Raw genomic sequence first — 27,678 nt, 5'->3', positions numbered from 1 at the left:
CCAAATTCCCAGCGTTAGGCAGACTCCTATGGAGTGATGAGAGCAGGAGACCTGGCAAGTCATTGGGTGACAGATGCTGGAGCCAAATCACCCTGACAACTCCTCTCCATAATAAATCTGAGAAGCTAATCTCTGCTAAATTGTTAATGGCTGCTAATGAGATACTCTATACTTGGTTACCACTCCTTGACAGTGTATTTGCATTTAAATGAGCCCCTTCTGGAAGGACTCCCTAACCCAAAGGACTGGTTCCACTGCTGACAGCTTCAGGCACACAGGGCCTCTGGCTCTGGTTTCACATTGTCCTTTGCTGAGACTCATGGTATCATTAGGCCATTTGATCTCTAACTCCAGAATATCTGAAAGGAAGAATTGCAGACTGCAAAGTCATGAGCAAAAGATTATTTTTTTAAAAGACCATGCAATGAAAAGTCATAGGGTAAAAAAATGATCTTCACCTTACTCTAGCTTCCACTCATTAATTTATCTGGCATAATGGTGTGTGTCAAGTTCCAAGAAGACAGATTCAAGCTCTATATGTTGACATAAAACATTTCTCATTTATTATTCCTTTTCTCTCTAGTTCCCTTATGCCTCTTGACATGGTATAGTATCTGAACAGTTAATTTCTGTCTTTTTTAAAAATTTTTGTCTTTTGCCTAGTACCATCAATACTGATTCTCTGCCATGAGTAAAAAGCACCTGGCAAGAGTGCTTTGATGGATGAAGGAGTCTAAATTATCATGAGAAACTATCTATGCTTCCAGTGAGTCTGGCTTTATAGAATGGAAACTATACCAGGAAGGACAGCAGACTATGCTCCAGGACTGTCCCAAGTCACCACATTTAATCTCTGCTTCAGACAAATTAAAGGAAAAGACCAAATATCTATTTTCACTCTTAAGGACAAGCCTATATAATAGCCATTGTTCTTCTTATTTCAAAAATGAGACAAAGTCAGATCATGAATGAAAGGATCCAAGCCTGTCTGTTCAACTACAAAACCCCTGGACTTCAGAGCCACCTCAGTCTTCCGGTTCCCTTCACCTACCCATCCTCCTTTTCCTTAACATTATATAGACTTTCACCTCTAGCACCGGGTACCTAGCAAACCCTGCATTTAAATTACAATGTTTTTAAAGATTTTATTTATTTTAGAGAGAGGAAAAGAGAGAGACCGCACACACACACACACACAAATGGAGGGAGGGGCAGAAGAACAAGCAGACTGTGCTGAGAGAAGAGCCCCACATGAGGCTCCATCCCAGGACCCTGAGATCATCTGAGCTGAAGTCAAATACTTAACTAACTGAGCCAGCCAGGCTCCCCTAAATTATATATTATTAAAGACAAGATTTAGCATATTGTCTCTTCCAAGGTATTTAGAAACTTAAAAGCAGGTGGAAGCCTGCCCAAGTGGCCAAGGGTACCATTTGTCAAGCACAGGCTCCCCCTAATGCCTGCACTGGGCAAGTCACATCATTTCAGTATATCCTCAAAAACAAACAAACAAACAAACAAAAAAAACAAAAAAATCTTCTGTGGTTGAGATCCTAACCTTTTTACCACGATCCCCTTTGACATTCTGGAACAGTTTAGTTAACTCTTCATAAAATAATACTTTGGGGAGCCTGAGTGGCTCAGTTTTTTGAGCCTCTGACTCTGGATTTGAGTTCAGATGGTGATCTCAAGGTCCTGCGATGAAGCCCCAAGTAGGGCTCCATGCTCCTTGGGGAGTCTGCTTGAGATTCTCTCCCTCTCCCCTGCTCCTCTCCATGTTCTCTCTCTCTAAAATGAGTAAATAAATCTTTTGTAAAAAGAAGAAGGAAAAAAATAACACTTTTAAACTCATAAAATATATTTTATTTCAAAGGAAAAGAATTAGCAATTTTTAAATACAGTTATTAAAATATTTAAGAAACCAAATTTGTGATATAGAAATGCACAGGTATTTAAATTCCCTAAATAACAAAATGTAACAATGGTTCTATTAATTAAAAATATACTTAAAATAGTGATATTGAGGTAATGGGTTAACAATTATTATTTTGCAATGCATGTGCACTGGAATGGAACAATTAAGCAAATGGATGAAAGATTGTTGGAGCCACATTTCTTACTGTTATTGTAGGAATTTATGGATAAGCAAGGGGAGGAAGCTAGAATGATCTATGTATTAATGGATTAGACTTAAAAACATTAATATGAACTCTTATTTAGCTCAGTATAAGTACTGATAGTTACATACAGAAATATTTATAGCTATGTACACATGAATGGGTTAGTGAAAATATATATTTCTCTGCTGTTTCCTAGAGCCTAAATAAATGATAGCCCCTTGGCAACCACCATACCTATAGCCTAGATCTTGCTTTCTTTTCTCTTCTTCTTTTTTTTTTTTTAAGATTTTATTTATTCATGAGAGGAACAGAGAGAGGCAGAGACATAGGCAGAAGGAAAAACAAGCTTCTCACAGGGAGCCAATGTGGGACTCAATCCCCAGATCCGGGATCACGACCTGAGCAGAAGGCAGACACTCAACCGCTGAGCCACCCAGGTGTCCCTCAGATCTTGCTTTCTATTACCATCCTCCAAGAAAAGGGATCAGGGCTTCTTGGAGAAATGGCTGATTCTAGGACTGGGGTAGGAAAATACAACATGGGAGCACCTTGTAATGCCAGAAAGTAACAAAGTAATACACCTACACACATCAAACGGAGTATGTCATAGGAGCATAGAAGCCAACAAAAAGAGCTCCCAATGGCTAAGCTGGAACAATTTGAACAAAATAAAGTAACATTGGATTATGACTCAAAGTATAAAATAAACATGAATGAGTCTATACTGCTATAAATAAATAATTGCATAAATTAATATTTAGAGGAGAAATGACAATCTCCTGTGCAGAAGAATTTCAAATACCTTATGTACATAATCTGCCCTACAGAAGGTGGAACATGAGTTTACGCATGAGCTTCACATAGTGACTTCCTTCCAACAAGTACAGTATGGAAGGGATGGAGGAGTAACTTTACAGTGGAGAAATCTGAGATACTACCTCAGTTAGGCGATCAAAGTCAACATCACAGTCAAAAAAAAAAAAATCACAGTCGAAAATCACATTGATTGTACATACTCCTGATGTGATGTTATGAAAATGGCACTTTATCTTGTGGTCGTCCTCCCAATAAACTATAATCCGGGTCTTATCATGAGAAAAGCATCAGAGGGTTTACAATAGTGAGGCGTGCTACAAAATACTTGACCACTATTCCTCAAAATTGTCAAGGTTATCAAAAAACAAGAAAAATCTGAGAAACTACCACAGCTCAGAGGAGCCTAAGGGGACATGACAACTATAGGTAATGTAGTGTGCTGGATGGGAGCCTGGAAAATAATTGAAGACATTAGGTAAAACTGAAGGAAATTGTACAGATTTCGGTTAATATTAATGTAGCATTATTGATTCATTAATTGTAACAAAGGTACTATAGTAATGTTAGATGTTAATAGAAGAAACTGGGAATGGAATTTTTGGGAACCCTGTACTACCTCCTTATATTTTCTGTATACCATTCTAAGAATATATAATCTATTAAATAAAACCAAAAAAAGGGTGATGATGATTTGATTGTCACATCAGAGTAGTAATTTTGAGAGATCTATAAAAACCGAAATAGGAAATTATCTGGGACTTCTATAGGTGACAAAGTCAGTCACAGGTATAGCGAATGTTATTGTGGTTCACTGTCTGCATTTGTATTTAAAGGAAAGGTTAAATGCTAAATTTCAGTTATAGGTTAGTAAAACTAAAGATGTAAAACCTCCCATCCACATTCTACATACCTTTTGATACAGATTAAGAACCTCCCAGTTTATGGTGATATTAATGACTTAATTTTATGAAATTGAGGCTCAGAGGCATGAATTAGGTTGCCAGAGCTTCCAAAAAACATTCATTCTAGGGCCAAGAATTCTTAATGATTTTTGTTGGAATTCTATTTGTTACACTACCTCTCAATTTTGGAACTGGGAAACAGAGGGATGGGAACTCTTCATGGATCGAACGTGCTTCCTTGGCTTGCCCAATGCAGTGCTTAGGTTGCTATTCAAATCCACAAGGTGAAGCCGGCTTGGACCTAGAGACGGGAATTCTATCAGTAGGAATGTGAAGTCGGTTAAGTAAGTTAAGTAAGTTAAATGAGGAAACCACACTCAGATTGAACTCTAGGTGTCAAAGAACCTCTCTGCTTGGGAATGGCTTAACAATGGGAGAAACACTGGCTCCACCATAAAGACAGCAAATCCTTGGCCCTTTTTCCCCACCCCTTAAATCCCCAAACTACTGAGCTGGCAGAGAGAAAGAAAGAAAGGCAGGGAGGGAGATAGAGAAAGGAGGAGAGAGAATGAGAAGAGGTTAATGGCCAGTGCCAATTTAAAGAGGTTAAGAAGGGACTTATATGTGTATTTGCTTACATTATTCCTAAGGCCAATTCTGATGAATCCTTCGGCGGGGAAAATACAGCCATCTGTTAATGTGGGTTCTGCTTCTTGGCTTCAAATGTTACAGCTGTCACCAGAGCAGCCAGCCCAATTGAGGGATGGGGCGGGGGGGGGGGGGCAGTGTTAGAGGCAACATCTGTCCACAAAGTGCACCACTAAACAGCAACAACATCCTGGGGCCAGCCCTCTCTGTTTCCTCGAGGGCTTTCTTTGGTCGGTCCTACTTCTCCACTCCTTGGGGAGTTTCCCGTTCTATTACGTAGGCAAGAGGGTGAGAGGTCCCAGCTTTCACGACTGTGAGTGGTTCGGCTGTGTGTGTGTGTGTGTGTGTGTGTGTGTGTGCATGTGCGTACTTGTGTGTGTGCGCGCGCTGGGGGAAAGTGAGGCGTGCTACGAGGGGCTTAGAGAGATGGATTGATTGCCAATTTAAAACATTTCCGGAGTGTTTAAATGTTTATCTTAAAAGACAATCCCATAGTCTCCAATTCAGCGAAATGAACAATACTGATAAGGAAAATGAAGAGGGTGGGAAACCCACACAGTCGCCTGGAGCTGTCCATGCAGCGGGCGTGACAGGGGAGCTCCGGGAGGGAAGGCGCTTTGCAGACAGAGTTTTCTCCGGCCCTTCTCCCTCGGTCCACAGTCCGGCTACGCTTCCTGCCCAAAAGCATTAATAGGAAAGAAACCCCAAACCCGGAGGGGGAGCGGTTGCCAGGCGCGGCTTGGAAGAGCCCTCCCCGGCGGCCGAGAGAGGTCCCTCTCCCCCCGCGACTGGCAGGGAATGTGGCGATCCGGCCCGGGCGGGGGATGACTTCATGCAGCCGGAGCGCGGCGGCGGGAGCAGCTGCAGCAGCCGGCAGGTGGGGTGGGGGCCGGCGGGGCGGACCACGCACTGGGCCCGGCGCGGAGGCACTGCGGCCCCGGGGCGGCGGGCGCGGGGACTGGCGCCGGCTGGGTCCCGAGAAGGTAAGCAGCCCGGCTGTTCTTAGCCCCCGGCTCGGTTCTTTCCGCTCGGGTAATCGCGGGGTCGGCCGTGCACCGGGAAGGGAGAGACCCCTGCTGCATTCTGCAGTGGAAAAGGAGCAACAACTGGAATTGAAATGTTAATCAGGCAAGTGCTTGGAGATTGCGGGAGCGGTGGTACTGGGCAAACAAAGAAGGCGGTCAGCCTTTCTACTCTGACAGAGAATCGGCCGATTCCAGCACCAGACTCGCTTAGACGTTGAGGATCAAGATGTGACATGATCGGAGTTGCACTTTTATCTTTCTGCTTCGACCTTCCCTCCCTTGGTTATTTTCGGGGTTTGGAGCAGCAGGTCCTTGGAGGCATCTTGGGGAAGTAATCAGAAATCTTTCCTACCTTCCTCTGTCCTCTCCCTTCCTACTTATCCGAATGGGTCTCTGCCCCATTTCAATGTCAAACACCCACTTCAATCCTGAACCTTTAGGAAGAGTCTCACATTAGAAGAGAAACTTCTTTTACCTCTTGGAGTTTAGCTTGGGTTGAGCGGCACTTGTTTCCACCTTCTCCCTTCGTTTATCATATTCTTTCTGTCAATTACTTCATCGATTTCCCTGGGAAGCCGGGTCCATTCACACGCCAGCTCTTGTCAGCTTCTATCGACAACCTCTGTTCCATGACTGATTTTGTCAAGGACCTACAAAGGGCATTGCCCCACACCAGTTCTAGTATTCTCTCTGTATGCTATTACCTGTGTCCTTCCCCCAAATACAGGACACGAAAAATCTATCTTTTAGCCTAGTACCAACATGGTTCCCGATAACTCCCTTCGCCGTAGTCACTGCGGCTGCAAGAGGATTTCGAGGACAGCAGAATCTGTTGGGGTGTCAGAAAGAGGACCATACTTATATTTTCTCTCTGTGCATAGGCATAGATGGAACTACAAATGTGAATGGGTCTATCCAGTTATTCTTGAAGCTTTTTTATTTTAGTCCCGCTGGGTTGTGAGACATTTACCTGGGTAGGGTTTGGGGTTGGTCCTCCCCAAAGAGCAAGCAGTATGTTTGTCCAAGGATTCCCCAATAACCTCAAAAGAGTTTCCAGATAGGCTTTCCCTACAGGCATTCAGAAAGCCACCGGAGCTGGCCAATCTAAGCCTCAGGTTATTTGAGCATTCTCAAATCACTCTTCCCATTTAGGGGTTCTGACCACTTGTTCTAGGATTTCCCCAAAAATCTCTTGCCACTGAACTCAAGTGCCTTATTCCTATTGCCACCTAAGGATGTACATTTGAATAATATGCTTTGAAATGGGTAAGATGGCTGTGATGGAGATTGCAAATGTGTCACTTCACCAACAGAGAACAGTTGCAAATAAGCCAGACTGGAGTGTCTGTGTGCCAATACTCTATTTAATGGGCGATCTGTTATCTTTAAATTTGAAATTAGACAGTCTGACTCAATAGCCATGTAATTTTATTTTAGCAAATTAAAAGAGATCAGTGAAAAAGAGAGGTACGGTTGATAGCTAAAAATTTATCTCTGCTTCCCTTCCTTCTTAAATACTGCTTTTAGACAAAGATATTAGTTCTGAAAAATCATGTTCATTCTAGTAGATGTCATTATTGCTTTTCTGAATACAAATTCTTTTTATAAAATACACTTTAGAAGGATTTGAGTTGGTTTCTTTGTCTCTACCTTTAGTATACGAGGCAGAGGGAGTGGAGGGGTGGGCAATTCCCACTCCAAGTGGCCCACTCCAGGAACTCTTTCCCCTGGATCGTGAAAACCTCAGCACCAATTTTTTTTTTGGGGGGGGTAGGCATGTTGTAGTGATTATTATTATGTGTTGAGTGGGGTTTGAGTTTCAAATATTAAAATTTCAAGATTCAGTAATTTTGAATCAGGCACACCAAATAGAAAGGGGAACAAAGAGCAAGAACAACAAAACGCTTTTTTCTACCACCTTTCTTTACTCATCTTAAAATATTTAACTATAGAAATAATTATTCTGAATAATAAGTGATAATAAATATTAAGATAATAATTCTTTTTAAATAAATTATGAAATACAGATTAGTATGATTGACCTTAAGCACAATAAAAATTTCTGTACTTTGAGGTTTCTTTATGTTGACTACTAGTGCATGAGAACATCCTCATAATAGAAATTGAAAATGTCTATTACTTGGTTTCTGAAGGAACTGAATTTTTTGGCAAGAAATGGGTCAGAATTAGGGGATTAGTGCTGCCTAACCTGGCATCAGACCTGCCACTGATTTTACAGGTGAGATGACTTCACTAAGTTATGGACCTGGGTTGGAGAAGCCTTTTGGGGAAGAGAGAAAATAAGTTAGAAAATTGAATTTTTCATTTCAGTGCAACTAAGGTAGATAAATAAATTTAAAGGATTTCTGAATTTGGACTTTGTTATGTTTAAATAAAACAACTTTTCTGAGAAAAATGTCTCACTCAGAGCTCTAAGAAGAAATATATGTATGGCTTCATGATTGAAACTGATTTATGACTTTATTTCCTTTTTTTTTTTTTTTTTTTGGATGTTTCCCTGGGAAAGAAAAATTAATTGCCTGGTGTTCAAGAGATGGAGGAGGAATGAAAAACAAGAGGATGTGCGGTATTAGATGCTAAATGAACTGCAGGCATTATTTGTAGGTTTGACAAGATAGAATGAAGTCAATCTTCTGCTTTCTAACCAAGTTAAAAAAAAAATACATTTAGCATGGTGGGTGGTCAGTGTTATCAGTAACATAGTACAAATTTAGGCATCAAAGTTGACCTCTAATAACCAAAGGCAATTTCTGGTACTGTCTTACTGCTATTAGCTACAATTGAAATAGACTTATTTTGAGATTCTGAAACAAGGAAGAGCAAGAAAGAAGTAGAAACGATAAAGCTAAAGAAGTGTATTTCTATTCAACCGGTGTCTCCACTGAAAATATGTAGAAAAAAGTGCTATTTTGAAAGTTGTCAATGGCCTCCTAACTGCCAAATTTATGTAATATTTCACTTCTTTATTGTGTATTTTTTTAAATATTTAATTTATTTATTCATGAGAGATGCAGAGACATAGAGGGAGAAGCAGGCTCTGTGCAGGGAGCCTGATGCGGGACTCAATCCCAGCACCGGGATCACGCCCTGAGCCAAAGGCAGATGCTCAACCGCTGAGCCACCCAGGTGTCCCACTGTGTCTTTATTTTTAAGTTCTTATCCATGTTATTTTTAATAAAATACTCACGTTTAAAAGTATTATTAATATGTAATATGCATCAGGCACTGATTGATATATCTCTTTATCTAGTTTCTCACTAATCCCCTTAAGCTACCCCATGATCCGTCTAACCAAGTGGTCATTATTTCCAGTTTGTGCCGCGTGATGTCCCGCTTCAATGTCTTCATCCGTTCCTTTCACACACCCTGTATATGCTAAAACCTTGATCACATTAGACACTGTCTCTTCCATGTTGCTTTCCCCGTACCTACCATCCTCGTGTCAGATGAGTTTTCTCCCTTGTCTAAATTCCTATTGCACTTTCTATCTTGGTCTATTCTTTAGTGTGAACATGACTTGTTCTTTTACAATAGCTTTGGAGAGCACGGTTTGTGACTGACAACCTTTATTACCTATAACTCATGGTACAGTGACTAGCTATATACAGTTCTTCCTTGACTTACAGTAGGCTTACATCCCAATAGATACACTGTGAGTTGAAAATACCCTAAGTCAAATGCATTTAATACACCTAATCTACCAAATGCCATAGGTTAGCATAGCCTACTTAAAGGAGCTCAGAACACTTGTATTGACCTGCAAATGGGTAGAATCATCTAGCACAAAGCATATTTTATAATAAGCACTGATTATTTGATGTAATTTATTGAATACTATACTGAAAGTAAAAAACAAAATAGTTATGTAGGTACAGAATGGTTGTTAATTGTATTGGTTGTTTACCCTCATGATTGCATGGCTAACTGGGACCTGTGGTACACTGCCACTGCTCAGCGTCATGATAGACTATTGTACTGCTTGCTAGCCTGGGGGAAAAAAAATCCAGATTCAAAAGCTGAATTGTGGTTTCTTCTGAATGTGTATCTCTTTTGCATTATCATGAAGTTGAAGAATCATACGTTGAACCATCATAAGTCAGGAACCTTTTGTACATGCATAGTAGACATTCAGTCAGTAGACTTCATTCTAGTGAAGAAATTGGTTATTATTTCCCAAGGGTATATCTCTACCTACTCTTCACCATTAGTCAAGCTCAGCTTCCAAAATGTGTGCAAGTATTATTTAGTTTTTAAAAATACTTACATAATAATATAGTGAAAGCACATTCAAATAATTATATTTAACAAAAGTTAATGTGAGTTTACATGCCATTAAATGTATATTAGCTCATACATTTTAAAAGTATGCTAAGCTTAACAAAACAAAACAAAACTTTAAAGAAAATACCGTATCTGTTCTCAACATGCTTGCATTCTACTGAAAAAGAATAAGCAGGAGAAGTTACCTTACATATATAAGTACTCGTCCAATTTCAAGTCTAGAAATACTTGCCTTGAAAAACTGCTAGATACTTTTGATCTGTGGTATCAAATTTCAACCTTCTACTTTATGTTAATTTTACATCAAGGAAACCGAGACTCAAAGATGTCACCTAAATGTTTAGCAGACATTCTTTCCACCTTACCATGCTGCTCTCTGAAGTGTTTTAATTATTATTTTTTAAAGATTTTATTTATTTATTTGACACAGAGAACAAGCAGGGGGAGTGGCAGAGGGAGAGGGAGAAGCAGGCTCCTGGCTGAGCAAGGAGCCTGATGTGGGGCTCCATCCCAGAATCCTGGGATCCTGACCCAAGTGAAAGGCGGGTGCTTAAGCAACTGATCCATCCAGGCACTCTATGGTCTTTGAAGTGTTAAGAGTAAAGGAAAGCCTTATAAAAATGTAAGGTCAGAGCCATCAGAGTAGTTTAAAATTGTTTTGTAATTAATTTTTCCAGTGTTTCTTAAACTTTTGGGTCTTAACATTCCTTCTGATTATTGAATAAAGGCTGCACATTCATTCCACAAGTATATATACAAACAAATGTACACATAGAATTTTGCATACAATTGCAGATGTTTCTTTAAGGACCCACTAAAGTACTCCTTAGCAAATAGTTTAAGAACATCTACTCTGGACTCACTTTGACAATATGTGTGTCCTTCATTAGCCGAGACATTTTTGGAACTTGAAATGACTTTCTCCTTCTATTGTTTTCCCTGCTTTAGAACCTAAAATGAGAGCTCTTCATTATCACTGGCACAAAGGCAGCTAAGAGGATTTGGAAACAAGTGCCAGTAAGAAAAGTGATTCAAAGAACCCTGATTCATGGAAAAGGAATCCCAGAAGGAGTTCTGAATATGTGTAATACATTCCAAATGATTTATTTAGGGTTTTCCAATCAAAACCATTTTTTACGAAAAAAGAAGCAGTTCTAGACTTAGAGTACTGTAGTGCCAAATATGTAGAAGAACATTGCCAACAGTTGAGCGGTGTAGGCTACTTCGAAACATATTTAGTTTTCTTAGGATGGATGTATGTCTGCCTCAAAGTTACTATTTCTTTCTGGTAGTGCTGTCTGCAGCAATGTATCTGCTTTTGCTAAGTTAAGGGAAGAATGACAAATTATGTTCATCCCTCCTAGGTTCTAAAACAATCGCCAACATAAAGTGCATTAAAAATTCTTACCTGATTGATACTTGAAGAGACTAGTACTAGCTGTCACGGTTGTTGCTGATGCTAGTATTCAAAGAGAAGTGTTACAACATTAATCTAGAAAAAACAGAAATGGAGAGAAAGAAACCTCAAGAGGCCAACTTAAACTGTTGCTTTTCTTACACTTCCCAAAATATGATAATAACTATAAGCTCCTAGAATAAGTGCAGTTTTATGGAAACTTTATAAAATGCCTAATCCAAGGTAAATTTATATTTTATTTTATAGTGGGTTATTATTATTTTTTATTGTGGTAAAATAGAAATGACAAAGTTAACGTTTTAAGCATTTTAAAATGTACACTTCTCTGATATTAAGTACATTCACCATGTTGAGCAACTATCACCACTATTCATTTTCAGAACTTTCTCATTATTTCAAATAAACTGTACCCATTAAACAGTTACCCCTCACGCTGCCCTCCTCTTAGGCTCTGGTAAACTCTGTTCTACTTTCTGTGTCTGTGGGTTTGCCTATTCCAGCCACTTCATATAGTGGAACCATACAATATTTGTCCTTTTATGTCTGGTTTCTTTTATTTAGCATAATGTTTTCAGAGTTTATCCATATTGCAGCATGTGTCAAAATGTCATTACTTTTAAGGCTGAATAATACACATATATATGTATATTATATATACACCTTGTATATATTATATATATACACACACACCATATATATATATATACATATATATATATAATCTACAGTGTTTTTTAGTTGCAAAACATTTTAGGTATATTGCCTATTATATTAATGATATCTGGTACAAACACTACCATATAACCTTTATTTATTTATTTTTTTTTCCATATAACCTTTAGTAGATGTCTAATATGTACAAAAAATGAGGTGTCTAATATGTACAAGAAATGTGCCATGATTTTATTAAGTGAAAACCCTTTGATAAATATTAAGTTCCAATTGTTTTATGATTTCAAGGTATGTGGTAATGGACACAAAGTTACACATCTTAAAAAAAAAAAAAAAACAAAAAAAAAAAAACAAAAAACAAAGTTACACATCTTTATATGTTGGTGCTTTTACTTTTGTTTGTTTTTATTTTGTTGTTGATGGTGCCAAGACACAAGATTCATGCTTTAACTTTTGATGGAAAAATTCTTGGAGTGCTATTGTTGGGTCAGAGACAATGCACGAACATTTATAATTTGAAAAAGTACATTGACTACAAAAAAAAAATCATAGGGGATCCCTGGGTGGCACAGCGGTTTAGCTCCTGCCTTTGGCCCAGGGCGCGATCCTGGAGACCCGGGATCGAATCCCACGTCGGGCTCCCGGTGCATGGAGCCTGCTTCTCCCTCTGCCTGTGTCTCTGCCTCTCTTTTTCTCTCTCTCTGTGTGACCATCATAAATAAATAAAAATTAAAAAAAGAAAGTTAAAAAAAATCATAAACTTCTTCAACAGATATGTATTTTCTGTAGCCATTTCTAACTATCTTAAAAATGATGCAAGTAAAATAAGGGAATCCATTTATCATGATTTCAGCAAGGAAATATTCTACTCTTTTCATTTCTAGTTTATGGAGGAAATATATTTATACACAAGTCTTGACAGATTACAAGTCTCTCAAACACTCATTGCATCATTTCAAAGATATTACAGAGTACATCACAGATGTCAGTCAAGTCTTATAGCAACAGTGTAGAAAACTAGGAACGTCTGTAGCTAGTTTTGTGTGTGTATGTCTGCTTGTTTGTTTTTTTTTAGATTTTTAAAATTTTTTTATTAATGAGAGGCAGAGACATAGGCAGAGGGAGAAGCAGGCTCCATGCAGGGAGCCCGATGTGGGACTTGATCCTGGGTCTCCAGGATCAGACCCTGGGCCGAAGGCAATTGCTAAACCACTGAGCCACCCAGGGATCCCTGTGTGTTTGTTTTTTTTAAAACTCCAGCAATGGGTCATTTGAATCTAAATCCAAATGATCTGTTGTTTATTTCAAACTTATGTACCTGCATTGTAGTAAATTTTTTATTTTGTTGGGTTGGTGTTTTTCTTTAGTTTCTTTTTAGTGTATCCTTTTTAATTTATACTGTTAGGAGTGTTGTATGTAAGCTAAACTACAGAATATTGGCACATATGAAGTATAACGGAATTGGCAAGACTTTTCCCTTCTCAGAAGATTGTCTTGGTTTGCATTGTCCAACAGAGGAGAAACAAAGAGCCTGCTGGAGATTGCATCATGTTGCACCCGAATTAGACATTAACATACTAAAATGTCAAGGATGAAGTGACATGTTTATAACATATTTTTGAAAAGCTACTTAAAACTGAAAGGTTGCAAGAACATAGATAGATATACCCTAGACATTTCACAACAGTATTTTAAGGAATGCCTTTTCTTTGGTTGATTGGGATGGAGAACCTATTAATAAGCATTTCTCTAATACATTTGTCTTTATTGCTGTCTGATCAAAACTTTAAAAAGCAGGCATTAAACAAATAAGCATTCTGACCTTTGCCTAAGTAAGCAAAAAGAAGGCCCATACCTTAATCAATGCACTGCCATGTTGATAAGACTGAGGGTAGAAATACGTGTTTTTTTTGTTTGTTTGTTTTTGGTTTTTTTTTGGTTATTACAATCATAGCAGCAGTACAACCTACTTTGTTCCTTCTGTTTTATACTGCAGAATCTGACTGCATAAACCGAAAAATCAGTAATATCTTTAATGCCATTTCTAACACTCCTCTCCATGATTTTTCACACTCAGGTTCTCTGATAATTGAAATGTAGTGAAAAACAACCAGGGTGTTAATATATTCTATCCATTCACAAAACTTAATCTTGCTAGGACTTGCAAAAGTAATGTTGAATATGAATTGGTAGGTACCCAGTGGACTCACTGAGAATAATCTGTCTCAATAATCAAATACAGATTTAAATACTGTCGAATTTTTTATTTTTTTATTTTTAAAAGATTTTATTTATTTATTCATGATAGACACACACACACAGACAGAGAGAGAGAGAAAGAGAGATAGAGGCAGACACACAGGCAGAGGGAGAAGCAGGGTCCATGCCAGAAGCCTGATGCGGGACTCGAACCCAGGACTCCAGGATCACGCCCTGGGCCAAAGGCAGGCATAAACCACTGAGCCACCCAGGGATCCCCACTGTCGAATTTTTTAAAAAAGATTTTATGAATTTATTTGACAGAGAGAGAGAGAGAGGGAGAGAGAATGCAAGCCAGTGGGAGAGAGAGAGGGAGAAGCAGACTTCCTACTGAGCAAGGAGCTGGATGAGGGGCTCATCCAGGAGCCCTGTGATCATGACCTAAGCCAAAGGAAGATGCTTAACTGACTGAGCCACCCAGGCACCCCAAAGACTGTCAAATTTTAAATATTGTAAAAATTTAAAAATATTTTAAAGATTTGAAAATTTGTAATCAACAGTAATATATGAAAATTTTAGAAAAGTAAATTACACATATGAGGTTTATTTATAAGATAAGCTCCCTGGAGAACAATGCACTTTTAGGAGGCTTCATTCTGAAAAGAATGCATTTGCATTTTTTAAACTACTACCCTCCAAAATAAATTGTGACAAACCATTTTTCATCCAAATTAATATCTCATCTTAAGGAAGTGAGTTATTCTTGGGGAAACGCCTTCAACTAATTTGTGCTTTACTGCAGTTGATCAAGCCAAAATGCAATAGGGCTGACATTCTTCACTACTGTGACACATTCATATTTACTAGGATTGTCTAATGGTTAGAGGCTTATAGTAACCTGAGAACCTCCATTGATAAACGTCAAGACATGGTTGGTGCTCCTATAGAAAACAAATCTAGGTTTCATTACTTATATCATCTCCATCTTAGAGAACAAAATAAATAAAGCATGAAACACTAGTATTTGGTATATTTTATAACTATTCAGTTTTCTAGGGAGCTTATTAATATCATATACTATGGTTAGCACTAAGTAAGGAAATGTACACAGTTATTTTAAAACAGTAAAATATCAAGAGCATAAAAATTTCTCCAAGTCAAATGATTAGTTTTATATTTAGCTTTATAGGCATTTATAAAATATTTGTTGAACAACAAAATAAATCAATACCATTTAGTTTTGAAAGCTGCCCCAACACAAAATAATTGGCATTTTACACATTTTCATTGTGATCGTTTTCGTAGGTGTGGTGGAGATGAGTTTTTTTCTTGCCAAACTGTATCTTCCCTCTGAGGTTTTGATAGGTGGAATTAGAGATGATGCACATTAAAGCTTGAGATACATTTAGTAAGCAGTTTAAGACACTCAGCCAAGCACAGTCCATTTACTCAGGATAGAAGAACATGACATTACCCTTCTTTCTTCAACTACAATGGATTTGGACTTTTAGAAATTCACAATGCAAGATACAGGTTTTTTTTTTTTTATACAGGTTTTAATAATAAACTATTAGTCAGTGATTCTCTTATCTCCATGCCTTTTTCAATCTCATTTATTATAAAGAACACAGTCATGGAGAAAGCAAAATTTCAGTTGACTGAAAGCATTTTTCACCTGTATGTAGGTTTGAGATAATGATCCTGTAACATCTTTACTAGGGCTTTGTGAAGTCACTATTTCACCACAGAAATTAAATCTGACACTAAAATGGTCTGACGCTAAACAGTCCATTGAATAAGTGGAAGAGTGTTGGCATCTTTTTTAAAAAAAAAAAACAACACTAACTCGTTCAGGCCAAAACCCGAAATGTTTGAATTTCCCCTTAATAACTAAAGAGGAAAATTAAATGACATGGTAGTACAGTGTTATGAAAGCAAAGGAATTGAGTTGATTTCAAAATGTTTGAGTATAAAATTAATGTATTTTGTTCAATTTGATAATTTTACTCAGAGCTCTCAGGCTGCTTTTGATCACTTTCAAAATGAACCAAAAAGCTCTAAACATCATCTTCAAAGTATGCTGATAACTAGACCTTTCCCTTCTATTTGTTTATTTTGGGAGTTTGGGCTACCACTTATGTCCAATTCATGTGTTTTAAGAAGTGAATTTGAGCTTTGAATTCCAACTAGTTTGAATCCCACCTTTATCATTTACTAGCTATGTGACTTAGGGTAAGTTGCTTAACTGCTGTGAGTGGTTTCTTGATATTTAAAACAGGAAAATCACAGAGTTGTGAAGATTAAGGAAGAGAACATAGGGCAGCCCCAGTGGCCCAGCGGTTTGGTGCTGCCTTCTGCCTGGGGTGTGATCCTGGAGACCAGGGATCGAGTCCCACATTGGGCTCCCTGCATGTAGTCAGCTTCTCCCTCTGCCTGTGTCTCTGCCTCTCTTTCTCTCTCTCTCTCTCTCTCTGTCATGAATAAATAAAATCTTAAAAAAAAAAAAAAGAAAGCTGGGATAGAAATAATTATAAAAAATGAGAGAGAGAGAGAACATAAAAGACAACTTAGTGCTGTGTCTGAAACATTGTAAAGGTTAATAAATGTGTTCAATTTTTGTTGTTTTTATTCTCATTGGCAACTTACAACCAGACCTCATTACCATAATTTTTCTCAAATGTTTATGAACTCTTTTCCTACTTCTCCCATGTTAGTTAAACTAAGCCTTGAAATGACCCTGAGCCTCATGGGGAAATGTCTCTGTGCAGGTAATGCCACTGGTGAGAGAGGTTGAAGTCAACACAAAGCAAAGCTGTTGGGCTCTGATCTAGCAGTAGCAGTGGGAATTAGACTTAGCTTCTATTTTTAACTCTGCAAGTAGTTGATTGGATGACCTGGGAAAAGTCAGTTGGCTATTAATTCTACATCTTATTTTTTTCTGAATTTTACCATATGTCTAATTACTCTTGTCACTAACATCAGAAATTATATTAAGGTTGTTGAATAAGGGCGATGATGTCAGAAGCAAATGTCAGATAAATTGGGGAGGCTCCTGTACTTAAAAGATCAGTTGACTTTTTTTTTTTTTTTTTTTTTTTTGTAATACAGTGTGGAAGTTCCCGGGAGACAAAAACTTTAATTTATGGAGTGGTTAACATTTACTTCCACTAACGAAAGTCTTTATAAAGAGCCTGATAATTATCTGCCTTATTAGACCCGTGTGTGTGTGTGTGTGTGTGTGTGTGTGTAACAACTGAAAAAGTTTATCATTGTTCATATCATTAAGTTGTCCAAAAAGGAAAATTAACTTGTAACTGCATTGTGCATCATATACCAAGGACTCTTTTTGGTATATACTATCTCTTTATTTTACTGAAGCTCAAAGAATTTAGAGAGAATATATAAGCATTTTAATATTTAGGGTCTTGTTCATTACTAGGTGCTACTGATTAGATTTGATCAACACAAACACCTTTAAACTGAAATTAAAAAATCAAGCCTCAATTAATGTGAAAACTTGAGTGGAAACACCACCTATAAAAACTGCATTGTTAATACACATACCTGCTTTAGTATGATCAATTGTGGGGTTTAAAAAGCACAAAGGTTTTTTTTTTTTCTTTTTAAGATTTATTTTTTTATTTGAGAGAGAGAGAGTGATACACCCAGAGGGTGAGGGTTATTTAGGGGCAGAGGGAGAGGGAGAAAGAGAATTCTCAAGCAGATTCCTCGCTGAGCAAGGAGCCTGATGAAGGGTTTGATCCTATGACTCCGACAGAGATCATGACCTGAGCTGAAACCAAGAGTCAGTTGCTTAACCCAGGCATCCTTATGTATTTTTTCTTAATATGTTTTTTTTATTGTTGATATGAGTCATTTGGTTTAAGGAAACCAGTACAAAAACTGTCTAGAGCTTGTATCTAAGGCATAGTTGTTTAAGGCATAGTTGTTCACAAATGAGAGGTGATCAACAGCTCCAGCCAAATTTGCAATAATTTGTTTTGGTTGATAGAGTCTATTCATGTGTACCTGGTAATAGAATGACTATATTCTTTCAAGTAAAATGTAGAAGTCATTATTAGTAGGAGTGTGTCCTAAATTTCCAAACCCATATTGTTAATCCCTGAACACTGAACTTATTAGCTATGAGGCATAGATTGTTGGTATAGTCTAATTCTAAGATGAGAAGTTAAAATAATGAAAATACCAGTTTTAAACATGTAAATACATGTACACACATATATTCGAAATAAATTTATATATTTTATATATATTATATATTAATTATATTTAATTAATCGTGTGAATATATATGCATGTATATGTGTATATTTTCATGAACATTCTCCTTTTTTTTTTAAGATTTTATTTTTATTCATGAGAGACACAGAGAGAGAGGCAGAGACATAGGCAGAGGGAGAAGCAGGCTGCCTGCGGGGAAGCCCAATGTGGGACTCGATCCCAGGACCCCAGGATCACGCCCTGAGCTGAAGGCAGACACTCAACCACTGAGCCACCCAGGCATCCTAAAGATTTTCATTCTATTTCAAATATTTGATTATAGTTGGATTTCATTTAAAATAGACGAGTTCTTGGAGAAGCATTTGAAGACTCTGTTTCCAGAGATGTTTTGCAAAGGAAATTTATCTTTTCACTATTTATTTTTCAAAAGTTAGGAGAATATTTTAAAAATTTCAATATGAATCTTTAATGTGTGAATATAAATATGTATTTACCTACTCAGGTTGATATATACATGTGTATGTATGTGTTTATTCAACTGAACGTTTTTAAACTTGATCTTACCGAGTTGTAACTACCATCCAATTATGTGAGAATATATTATAGTTGCCTGTCAGCTTGGAACATACTTTTGTTTCATTTGATTATTTTTTATGTATTACATTCTCTGGCCTTCCATCAGATTTTCTGCTTTGAAGAATATGTTTTACCATGTACAGAACTCATTCTTCCATATATTCATGCTATAACTTCCAGTGTCTCACAAAATCCTCATTTGGAGTGTTCTCATTTTAACGGTGTTTCAGAATAGAGACTTGTCCCATTGTAAATTATCAGATCTATCTACTCATTATGTATCCTTTGCTTTTTCTGTGGGAGAATGAGCAGAGAAAGAGAGGAAGGAACATTTCAGTTCTTTTTCTACACTTACACCTAATAAAATGTAAACTAGAAACATGAGAGTAACAGTTATATAGCTCCAAATCAGGACATGGACCCAATAGACTACAACTTTTTTCAAGTAAGAGAACCAAGCTTGGTCTGACATTTATTTCAGTCTTCCCTGCCACCCTCACACAGGTAGTATAATATTAACTAGATTTTTTAAAAAGTCACTGTTGATCAGTGATGTCTATTTTTGGTTCTGCTTCATTAACTGTTATTATAACACTTTTAAACAGATACTTATATTAACAAATGCCATGACCTGGGTTATTGGGTTTCCTCCTGCTTTATATCTGATAGCTTTATGATTTAAAAATACTTAAAAGGCTTTTTTTTTTTTTTTTTTTTTAATGTTTTATAAACCTTTATTGGAAAGGCTACAAACTTTATATTGCCACTTCATTTCTTACCCTTAAAGTGGTTGTGGGGAAGTAACCTTGGATACAAAACTACTATGCTGTTGAATCTTGCCCAGGCTGGTTGTAAAATATTTCTTGTACAATGGAGGTAGAGCGGATAGGGCACCCGACTGCCTCAGTCAGTAGAGCATGAGACTCTTGATTTCAGGGTTGTGAGTTTGAGCCCACATTGGGCATGGAGCCTACTTAATTAAAAATGCTTAAAGACCAGATCTCTCAATTAGAAAATACAAGAACAATAAAAGCACTGTTTCAAAAATTAATTCTAGAATACATTTCTCGACATATAGTTTTGTAGATGTATGTTTGGATGTTTTATAAATAAAAGTAATATGACTAATCATGTATTAACTTATACTATCAGAAATTCCCTTAAAATCCTTTCTAGGACATGAATATGACAATCTTTATTGTTTTCATTTTATTAACTTATTGAAGTATTTCATATAAACTGCATCAATTATAATACTAATTTAGGAATTACAAAATTATTTATTTGTGAGAGAGAGCTGCACAGCAAGGGGCAGGGCAGAGGTAGAGGCAGTGGATCTCAAGCCGACTCCCCACTAAGCACAGAGCGCAATACCAGCCTTTATCTCACAACCCTGTGATCACGACCTGAGCCAGGTGCTTAAACAACTGAGTTACGCAGGTGCCCCACTAGTTTAGGAATTTTTTTTTTTAAGATTTTATTTATTTATTCATGAGAGACACAGAGAGAGAGAGAGAGAAAGAGAGAGAGAGAGAGAGAGGCAGAGACACGGGCAGAGGGAGAAGCAGGCTCCATGCACGGAGCCCAATGTTGGACTCAATCCCGAGTCTCCAGGATTACGCCCTGGGCCGAAGGCAGGCGCTAAACCTCTGAGCCACCCAGGGATCCCTAGTTTAGGAATTTTAATTCAGTATGTAACTTCTGTTGAAGTTGCTATAACTTTAGGGTCAAAATTAATTTGAAGGTTATTGGTATTATTTTTCTGGTTTCTAATAACTGCTGTCTCAAATGCATTATCAAGACAGAATTTTCCCAGGCTTAAAGTTTCTGCCCTATTAATCTCAGACTGAGATGTCTCTTGGACATCAGTAAAATGATATATTTTAGAGCATAGCCTAAAAACTATTAATGTTTAATCATTCTCCATATGTCTTTTACCAGTTATTAACAGAATATTGAGTAAGAAACAATTCTAAAGTATTTTTTCAGATTTTTATTTAAACTCAAGTGTAAACTATATTTCTTTAGTGCTTTAATATCTACCACCTTATTTGAGGAGAAGGAAGCTTTCTAGGGTTTTTATGTCAGCTTCCAAGTGGAGCAGTATTTATTTAACATTTTTCATTTTCATTAAAAAATACTAACTAAAAATTTACATGGTCTAATTAAATATAAATATTAGAAAACCTATGAAACAATTGAAATATTCAAACACTCAAAAACAGATATCCTTTAATTCACGAATTTCTAATATATTTATTTAGGTTATCTATGCTAAACTTTATTTCATTAATCTACATAATAGCTCATATATAGCCTTCATCGTTAATTATTATAAGATGCTTAAAGTAGGAAACAATATAGAAACCTATTACTTAAAATTTCCTTTTTGAGGGACACCTGGGTGGCTCAGTTGGTTAAGCGTTTGCCTTCGGCTCAGGTCCTGATTTTATGATCTTGGGGTCCTGGGATTGAGCCCCCTATTAGGCTCTCTGGTCGCTGGGGAGTCTGTTTCCCCCTCTCCTTCCTCTGTGCCCACCCCCCCCCCCATGTGCACTCTCTCAAATAAATAAACAAAAATTTAAAAAAATATTTTATTTATTTATCCATGAGAGAGAGAGAAGCAGAGGGAGAAGCAGGGTCCATGCAGGGAGCCTGACATGGGACTCGATCCCAGGACTCTGGTCTGAAGGCAGGAGCTCAACCGCTGAGCCACCCAGGGATCCCATCAAATAAATAAATAAATAAATAAATAAATAAATAAATAAATTTAAAAAATCTTAAAAAATTTTCCTCTTTGAGAAATGTTACATGAAAAGAATGTTAATAATATATAAAGTATATTGGTTTTGAATATCACATAGATAGATTTTGAAAAAGACCCAAAGAAAGTTTAAAAATCAATTATCAATAATTAAATAGAAAGTCAGGGTGACCTTTACTTCTTTTCAATCACATTTGATATTTCCAAACACATTACAAAGTGTATGTATTACTTAACTGTTTAAGAAGAAATATGCTGGTTTGGATGTGTTTTGTAACATCTAAACATTCCTGAATGTTGCTGAATGTTCAATTTTTATACAGATTTATGGAAATTCACACTAGTTGAAGGAAAGTTTAACTTCATCCTGAAATAATAGTGATAAATTAAATATTGAAAGCTATATATTTTCAAAGCATTTTAATATTCATTCTCTCATTGGACTATCCTAACTCTCCAAAGTTGGAAGAGCAAGGATTATCTTCATTTTGCAGAGAGGAAAACTGAAGTTCATGATGCTTAGCAGTTTGCCCACTTAGGCAATACCCAGAGTTATTAAGTAATAGGCCAGAATTCAACTTGTTTCATGCCATGGTCAATCTAGTGCTTTTTCTCTATGCTACAAGAACTGGACATGCTTAAGGGTAAACACAAAAATGGAAATAGGCTTAGATCTATTCCTACTTATAAGTTTGCCTGTAGACCTCACAGGAGCCTGACCCAGGAAAATCTACATTATTACTTTCATCAACTTGAAGAGGAGATCATGTTAAACAGGCTTTTAGGTTTAATTTTTAAAAATCTATATTGTCTGTTTTTTTCACCATATTCCAGTTTGTGTATTTGCCATTATCAACTTCTATTCTAGAGAATTATGTCTCCTACCTAAAGGATTGCATTGCTTAATAAACACTGATGATGCTAATGGTTTACCTGAGTTAAATAACATACTAATCTAGTTTCATTGACACAATGCTAACATTCATGAGTTTATATCATTTTATTTACACAAGCACACACTCACTTACTAGGTGAAAGTTAAGCGTAGTAATTTTTGCCTCGAACTAGAACATTATTTATATAATTTGCAACCTAATTGGAGCACTTGGTCATATAATCTATAATTTTAAAACATAATAACATAAAATTCACAGAAAATTCTCTTCTGTAGCTACATTGGATAATTTTGTAACGCATTTCTACTAGGTTTCTATTAAGTATGAAATTATTTTAAACAAGTCATTTATAAGATCTGCCTCAGTATTTTTGTGCTTCTAAAATATCACCACTATAATCTGCTTTTTTAAAATAGTCTGACACCTACTGAGTACTCTTTCACCTCCTACAAGAAAGCAAGAAAAAGAAAGCATTTATGTTTTTAATTTTAGTGAAGGGTTCTTGATTTAAGAATTAGTCATTTGCTGTCATTTGAATTTCAACTATTCTGTAAGTACTTGAGGCTCTTTTTGTATGACTTCTATGGTTTTCACATATGTCACCATTAATTTCATCTTTCACTTGGGTTTAATAAAATCCAAAAAGTTTATTTTCTACTATTTCTTAGTTCCCTTCATTTCAAATATTCAGTGCCTCCTCAAAACAACATTATGGTTTTGAACTGTTTATCAACAACAGATAATGCCAGGAAATGGTGATTCTAGTTTTCAGTTAAAAAAATAAGATAAAATGAAAAACTAAAGGAATAATTACCATAACATTTCCCCCCTCCATTTAGCTAATCAGGCATTCACATCAGTGAATATTAGATTTTGAGACTATGGATCCAAGTTGTAAATGTTTTACATATTCAGAGAAGTGAAAAATAATATTTATTTTGCTTACTCTGTGCTAAATGATGTTCTAAAACCAAATAGATTCCCCCTGACAACAATCCTAAGAGGTAGACATTATTACCTGTTTTACGTATAGGCAAACAGACAAAATGATTAAGTTATCCGTGGTCACACAGCTAGTAAGACACGGATAATGTATTTAAAACCAATTTAAAGTATCTAAAACTTGTTATTTTGAGATACCACATTCCCAACTCCTATTATGAATATGAGGGTTTTTTTAGAAAAATATTTTATTTATTCATGAGAGACACACAGAGAGAGGCAGAGACGTAGGAAGAGGGAGGAGAAGTGGGCTCCATGCAGAGAGCCTGATATGGAACTCCATCCCTGGACTCTGGGATCACACCCTGAGCCAAAGGCAGACGCTCAACTGCTGAACCACCCAGGCGTCCCGAATATAAGGGTTTTGATCTCTACTATTTGTTATACATCCATTTACTTGCTTGTGGGAAGAAACGGAGGGAAGGAAGGAGGTAAAGGAGGAAGAGCTGATGAAGGTAGGAGAGATGTCAGAATTCTGCCCATTTGTTGATATTGTGTGCTACATAATGTAGTTCAGTTTAGGGTCTTGTAGCATTTTCAATACAATAAATAATTTTAAATTTCATCAAGTGAAGTCTCTGGTAATATTACCAGATGGAGACAACTGGTAAACTTTTATTCACTATTAATCATAATTGAAATGTTATGGCAGTCTCATATTTGGAACAAAGACAATTCTGGTAATTTTCACAGCAATAAATCTATCTTAAAATTATTATGAAAAAAATGATTATGAGGTGTTTTTTCACCCTCAGTACTCAGCTTATTTAATTTTAGTTTTTAAAAAGCCCATAAATTTTAGTAAGATTGAAGTTAGGCTTAAATCATAGGAAAATTAAAGTTTAAAATCTGTAACAGAAGGAAAGTACCCCCTTCCATCCCATGCCCACCTCTGTTCATTTCCACCAGAACTGTTCCATCAAGAAAGGAGGAATTATTCTGATTGGTCAGAGTTAATGGACCATTCATTGAACCATAGTTTTAAAGGTACACAGCAATGGTTCTCATGTTCTTTTTTTTTTGCCTATAATTTGATCCTGTAAGAGCAGATAAGTTAAGTAAGGATCCTTGAAACCTAGATGTCAGTCTCCTCTCTTGCATGCCTTGCAGCAGGGGGTGCTTAATCCAGCAGACAATGGACCCTTCTGTCTTTTACCCTTCCTGCTGTTTCCATGCAGATGAGTCAAGCTCTATTTGAGCCTGGAAAATCTTACATACTCTCTTGTCAACTTCTTCCTTCAGTGTGTACTCAGAAAATGGTAATACGCCTCAAGTAAGTCTTTAACATAGCTCTGAATTCAGGGTTATCAGGAAGTAATACCAGATTTCATGTATTCTGTACTTTAATAGATCATTGTATTTATAGTTAACATTTACTCTGGATTATTCATATGTTCTTGTGCAATTAGAAACTATTTCTGTCTTCAGGTGCTTAAAGCCAGGAGAAGTATGGATATTAATCAGGGTAATTTAGAAATTGTATTTGTTTCTTATGTACTACTCACTATCCTAGGTACTGATGGTAGAGTGCTAAACAGAGTGGTTATAAACCACACTGATTTTTAGCAAGATTGTTAAGAAAGGGTAAAATTCAGGCACCTGGGCAGCTCAGTGGTTGAGCATCTGCCTTTGGCTCACATCGTGATCCTGGGGTCCTGGAATGAAGTCCTGCATTGGGTTTCCTGAGGGGAGCCTGCTTCTCCTTCTGTCTAGGTCTCTGTTTCTCTTTTTGTGTCTCTCATGAATGAACAAATAACTTTTTTTTTTTAAAGGAAAGGGTAAAATTCAAACAGGAAAGGGGAACAGAAATCATACGCAAAAAACAAATCTCAGCTTAATATGCATGGTTGGCGTTTTGGGTACAGAACAAATCTAGCACAGGAAGTTTAAGATTAATGATATATAGGTCACTGTAGTTGAACTTTGTTTTATTTAAAACAAGCAAATTTTTCAAACAAAATCAACAAATTACTAACAGTAATGATACAACTTTATAGTTATTTTATTTTATTTTATTTTATTTTATTTTATTTTATTTTTAAGGAATCTCACATCCAATATAGGGCCTGAACTACAATCCAAAGATCAAGAGTTGCATGCTCCACCAACAGAGCCAGCCTGGTGCTCCTATAGTCCCTTTTTTTTTTTTTTTAAATAATAATAAAAAATAGGGTGCTTTCACTTATGAATGTGATCATTTTAATATTTTGAGAAATCAGCCTTCAACATTTTGGCAATTAGTTTTTTTTCACTGATGAAACTTTGAATGTTTGTGCATTAGTTTTATTTCATGCCTCCAAAATGGGATAAAACTTACCAAATTTTAAGTCACAAACCAGTACATTGTCTGTTGATCGTAGGCTTCCACATTAAATCATAAGAAATGGTAGGTAAGAGGAATCTTCATCTTGAAAACATACCCAAATTTAAATTCTGAAACTTTTTTTTGATTGATTAGTAGATGTTGGTGTCACAGCATCATATGCAGTGACAGAGGGAATGGCCAGGTTTTTATCAGCACTCATCTCACACTAAATTTTGAGAATTTAGTAGTTTTTAAATTAGTTTTTCACCTCCTGACAGGTGGCTTCCAACTCTAAAAGTATCTTGACTTATTTCCGTACCATACATTCAAAAAATAGTTACTGATTACATATACTATTCTAGATACTGCACTGGTCACTGGGGAGTGAAGGATGACAGTCGTGGCTCTCAAGAATTCCCCAATGGAATGAGCTTTTGCTTCTTATTCTTCAAGTGGCATCAATTCTAAGCAACCAAAAGTATCAGGGATTTAAGTAGCATTAATACCATCATTAAATGTAGATTAGGCCAGATGATTTTTCAAACACCAGGTTTAATCAAAGAAAGTACAAGAATGTTCTTTGGGCTTTCACCTTGATGAGTGTAGTTATCTATCCTTGGGATGTAATAATAGAACTCAGTGAGTAATGCATCAGCTACAGCCCTATGGATCCAAAATGAACAATAGTTTCTCCAGCCGTTGACTTCCAATAGACAGCCAAGGCACTTTTAACTTTCCCTGCCAAGAAATCACCAGTGAACAGCAATGATGGTAGATGTTGACTATTTACTGCCACGACGTTGAGAAAATTAGTGCGCTACATTGCACTACTTGTCAAGCATTTTGACATCTTGGAACAGAAGTGCTGTTTAAATATAAAGAGCATTTTCCGTTGAATTGCTGTTAGTCATCCCTGTGAGGAAATGACCTATCAAGTAATAGACCAGAATATAGGAGAACTGCCATGATAGAAGATTGATTTCTGCTAAAGAGACCTTAAAGTAACTATGTGTTTCAATTTGTGGTTGTTTACAATCATTTGTAAATTACCAAGGTAAAAACCCAATATAAAAAAGCTATTTGAATTCACTTTCCAGCACAATTTCCTGGGCTTTCCTGCCTCCTCCATCCCCCACCAGCCCCTTCTCTTTCTGGCTCTCTCTCTCTCTCAGACCAGGAGAGAATGAGTCTCAGGCTTAAATGTGAATCGGGAGGTCAGAACGCTTGTCAAAACAATGATGTGGGGGGCCTCACCTGATAATTTCCATTTCTAACAAGTTCCTAGGAAATACTTTTTGCTTGTATATATTTGATGAACCATTGCTCAAGGTAAAAGGTTTTGGGGACTTGGGAAAAGGAATGAGAGACTTATGAAAAGCTGAAGCTGGTCTCTGATCTTGCTTACTGAGGTGTCCAAGAGGTTGGGAAGATAATTGCTCCTGCCCTGGGGAGTCCATTGAAAGTAAACGGCTGTCCTCTGAGTGGGTGATTGGCCTAGGGCAGCCTGTACAGCACTACTTTTCCCACTCTTAAACCCAGGTTTATAGTTTAAGAAGGCATTTTACCTCTCTTTGCTCCAATTTTCTCAGGTGCAAAGTAGTAATGGTACTTTCTCTGTTATTAAAAAAAATAAGACAAAACAAAACAAAACAAAAAACACATAAATCCTGATGGTACTTTTACTTACATTGAAAATTCCTTGGATTTATTATCTATTACTCTGATGTAGTTTAAAAAAAAGTTATAAAAATTTAGCAAAATCTTTCCATGAAGATTTTCAGCTTTTAATCTT

General features: G+C 36.7%; 1 protein-coding gene across 1 annotated transcript in view; it reads left to right on the top strand.

The window, feature by feature from the left end:
• The first annotated feature begins 5,287 nt into the window (after positions 1 to 5,287).
• PKIA (cAMP-dependent protein kinase inhibitor alpha) overlaps positions 5,288 to 27,678 on the top strand; it is a 98,160-nt gene continuing 75,769 nt past the window's right edge. Inside the window, exon 1 of the mRNA XM_041768873.1 lies at positions 5,288 to 5,469. Coding sequence (XP_041624807.1) covers positions 5,311 to 5,469 — 159 coding nt within the window. The 5' untranslated portion in view covers positions 5,288 to 5,310. The remainder of the gene's footprint in view (positions 5,470 to 27,678) is intronic.

Source organism: Vulpes lagopus, chromosome 9, assembly GCF_018345385.1.
Source record: "Vulpes lagopus strain Blue_001 chromosome 9, ASM1834538v1, whole genome shotgun sequence".
NCBI classification, from domain to species: domain Eukaryota; kingdom Metazoa; phylum Chordata; class Mammalia; order Carnivora; family Canidae; genus Vulpes; species Vulpes lagopus.
Note: the sequence above shows the minus strand (reverse complement) of the source record. Positions and strands in the feature narration are given on the sequence as shown.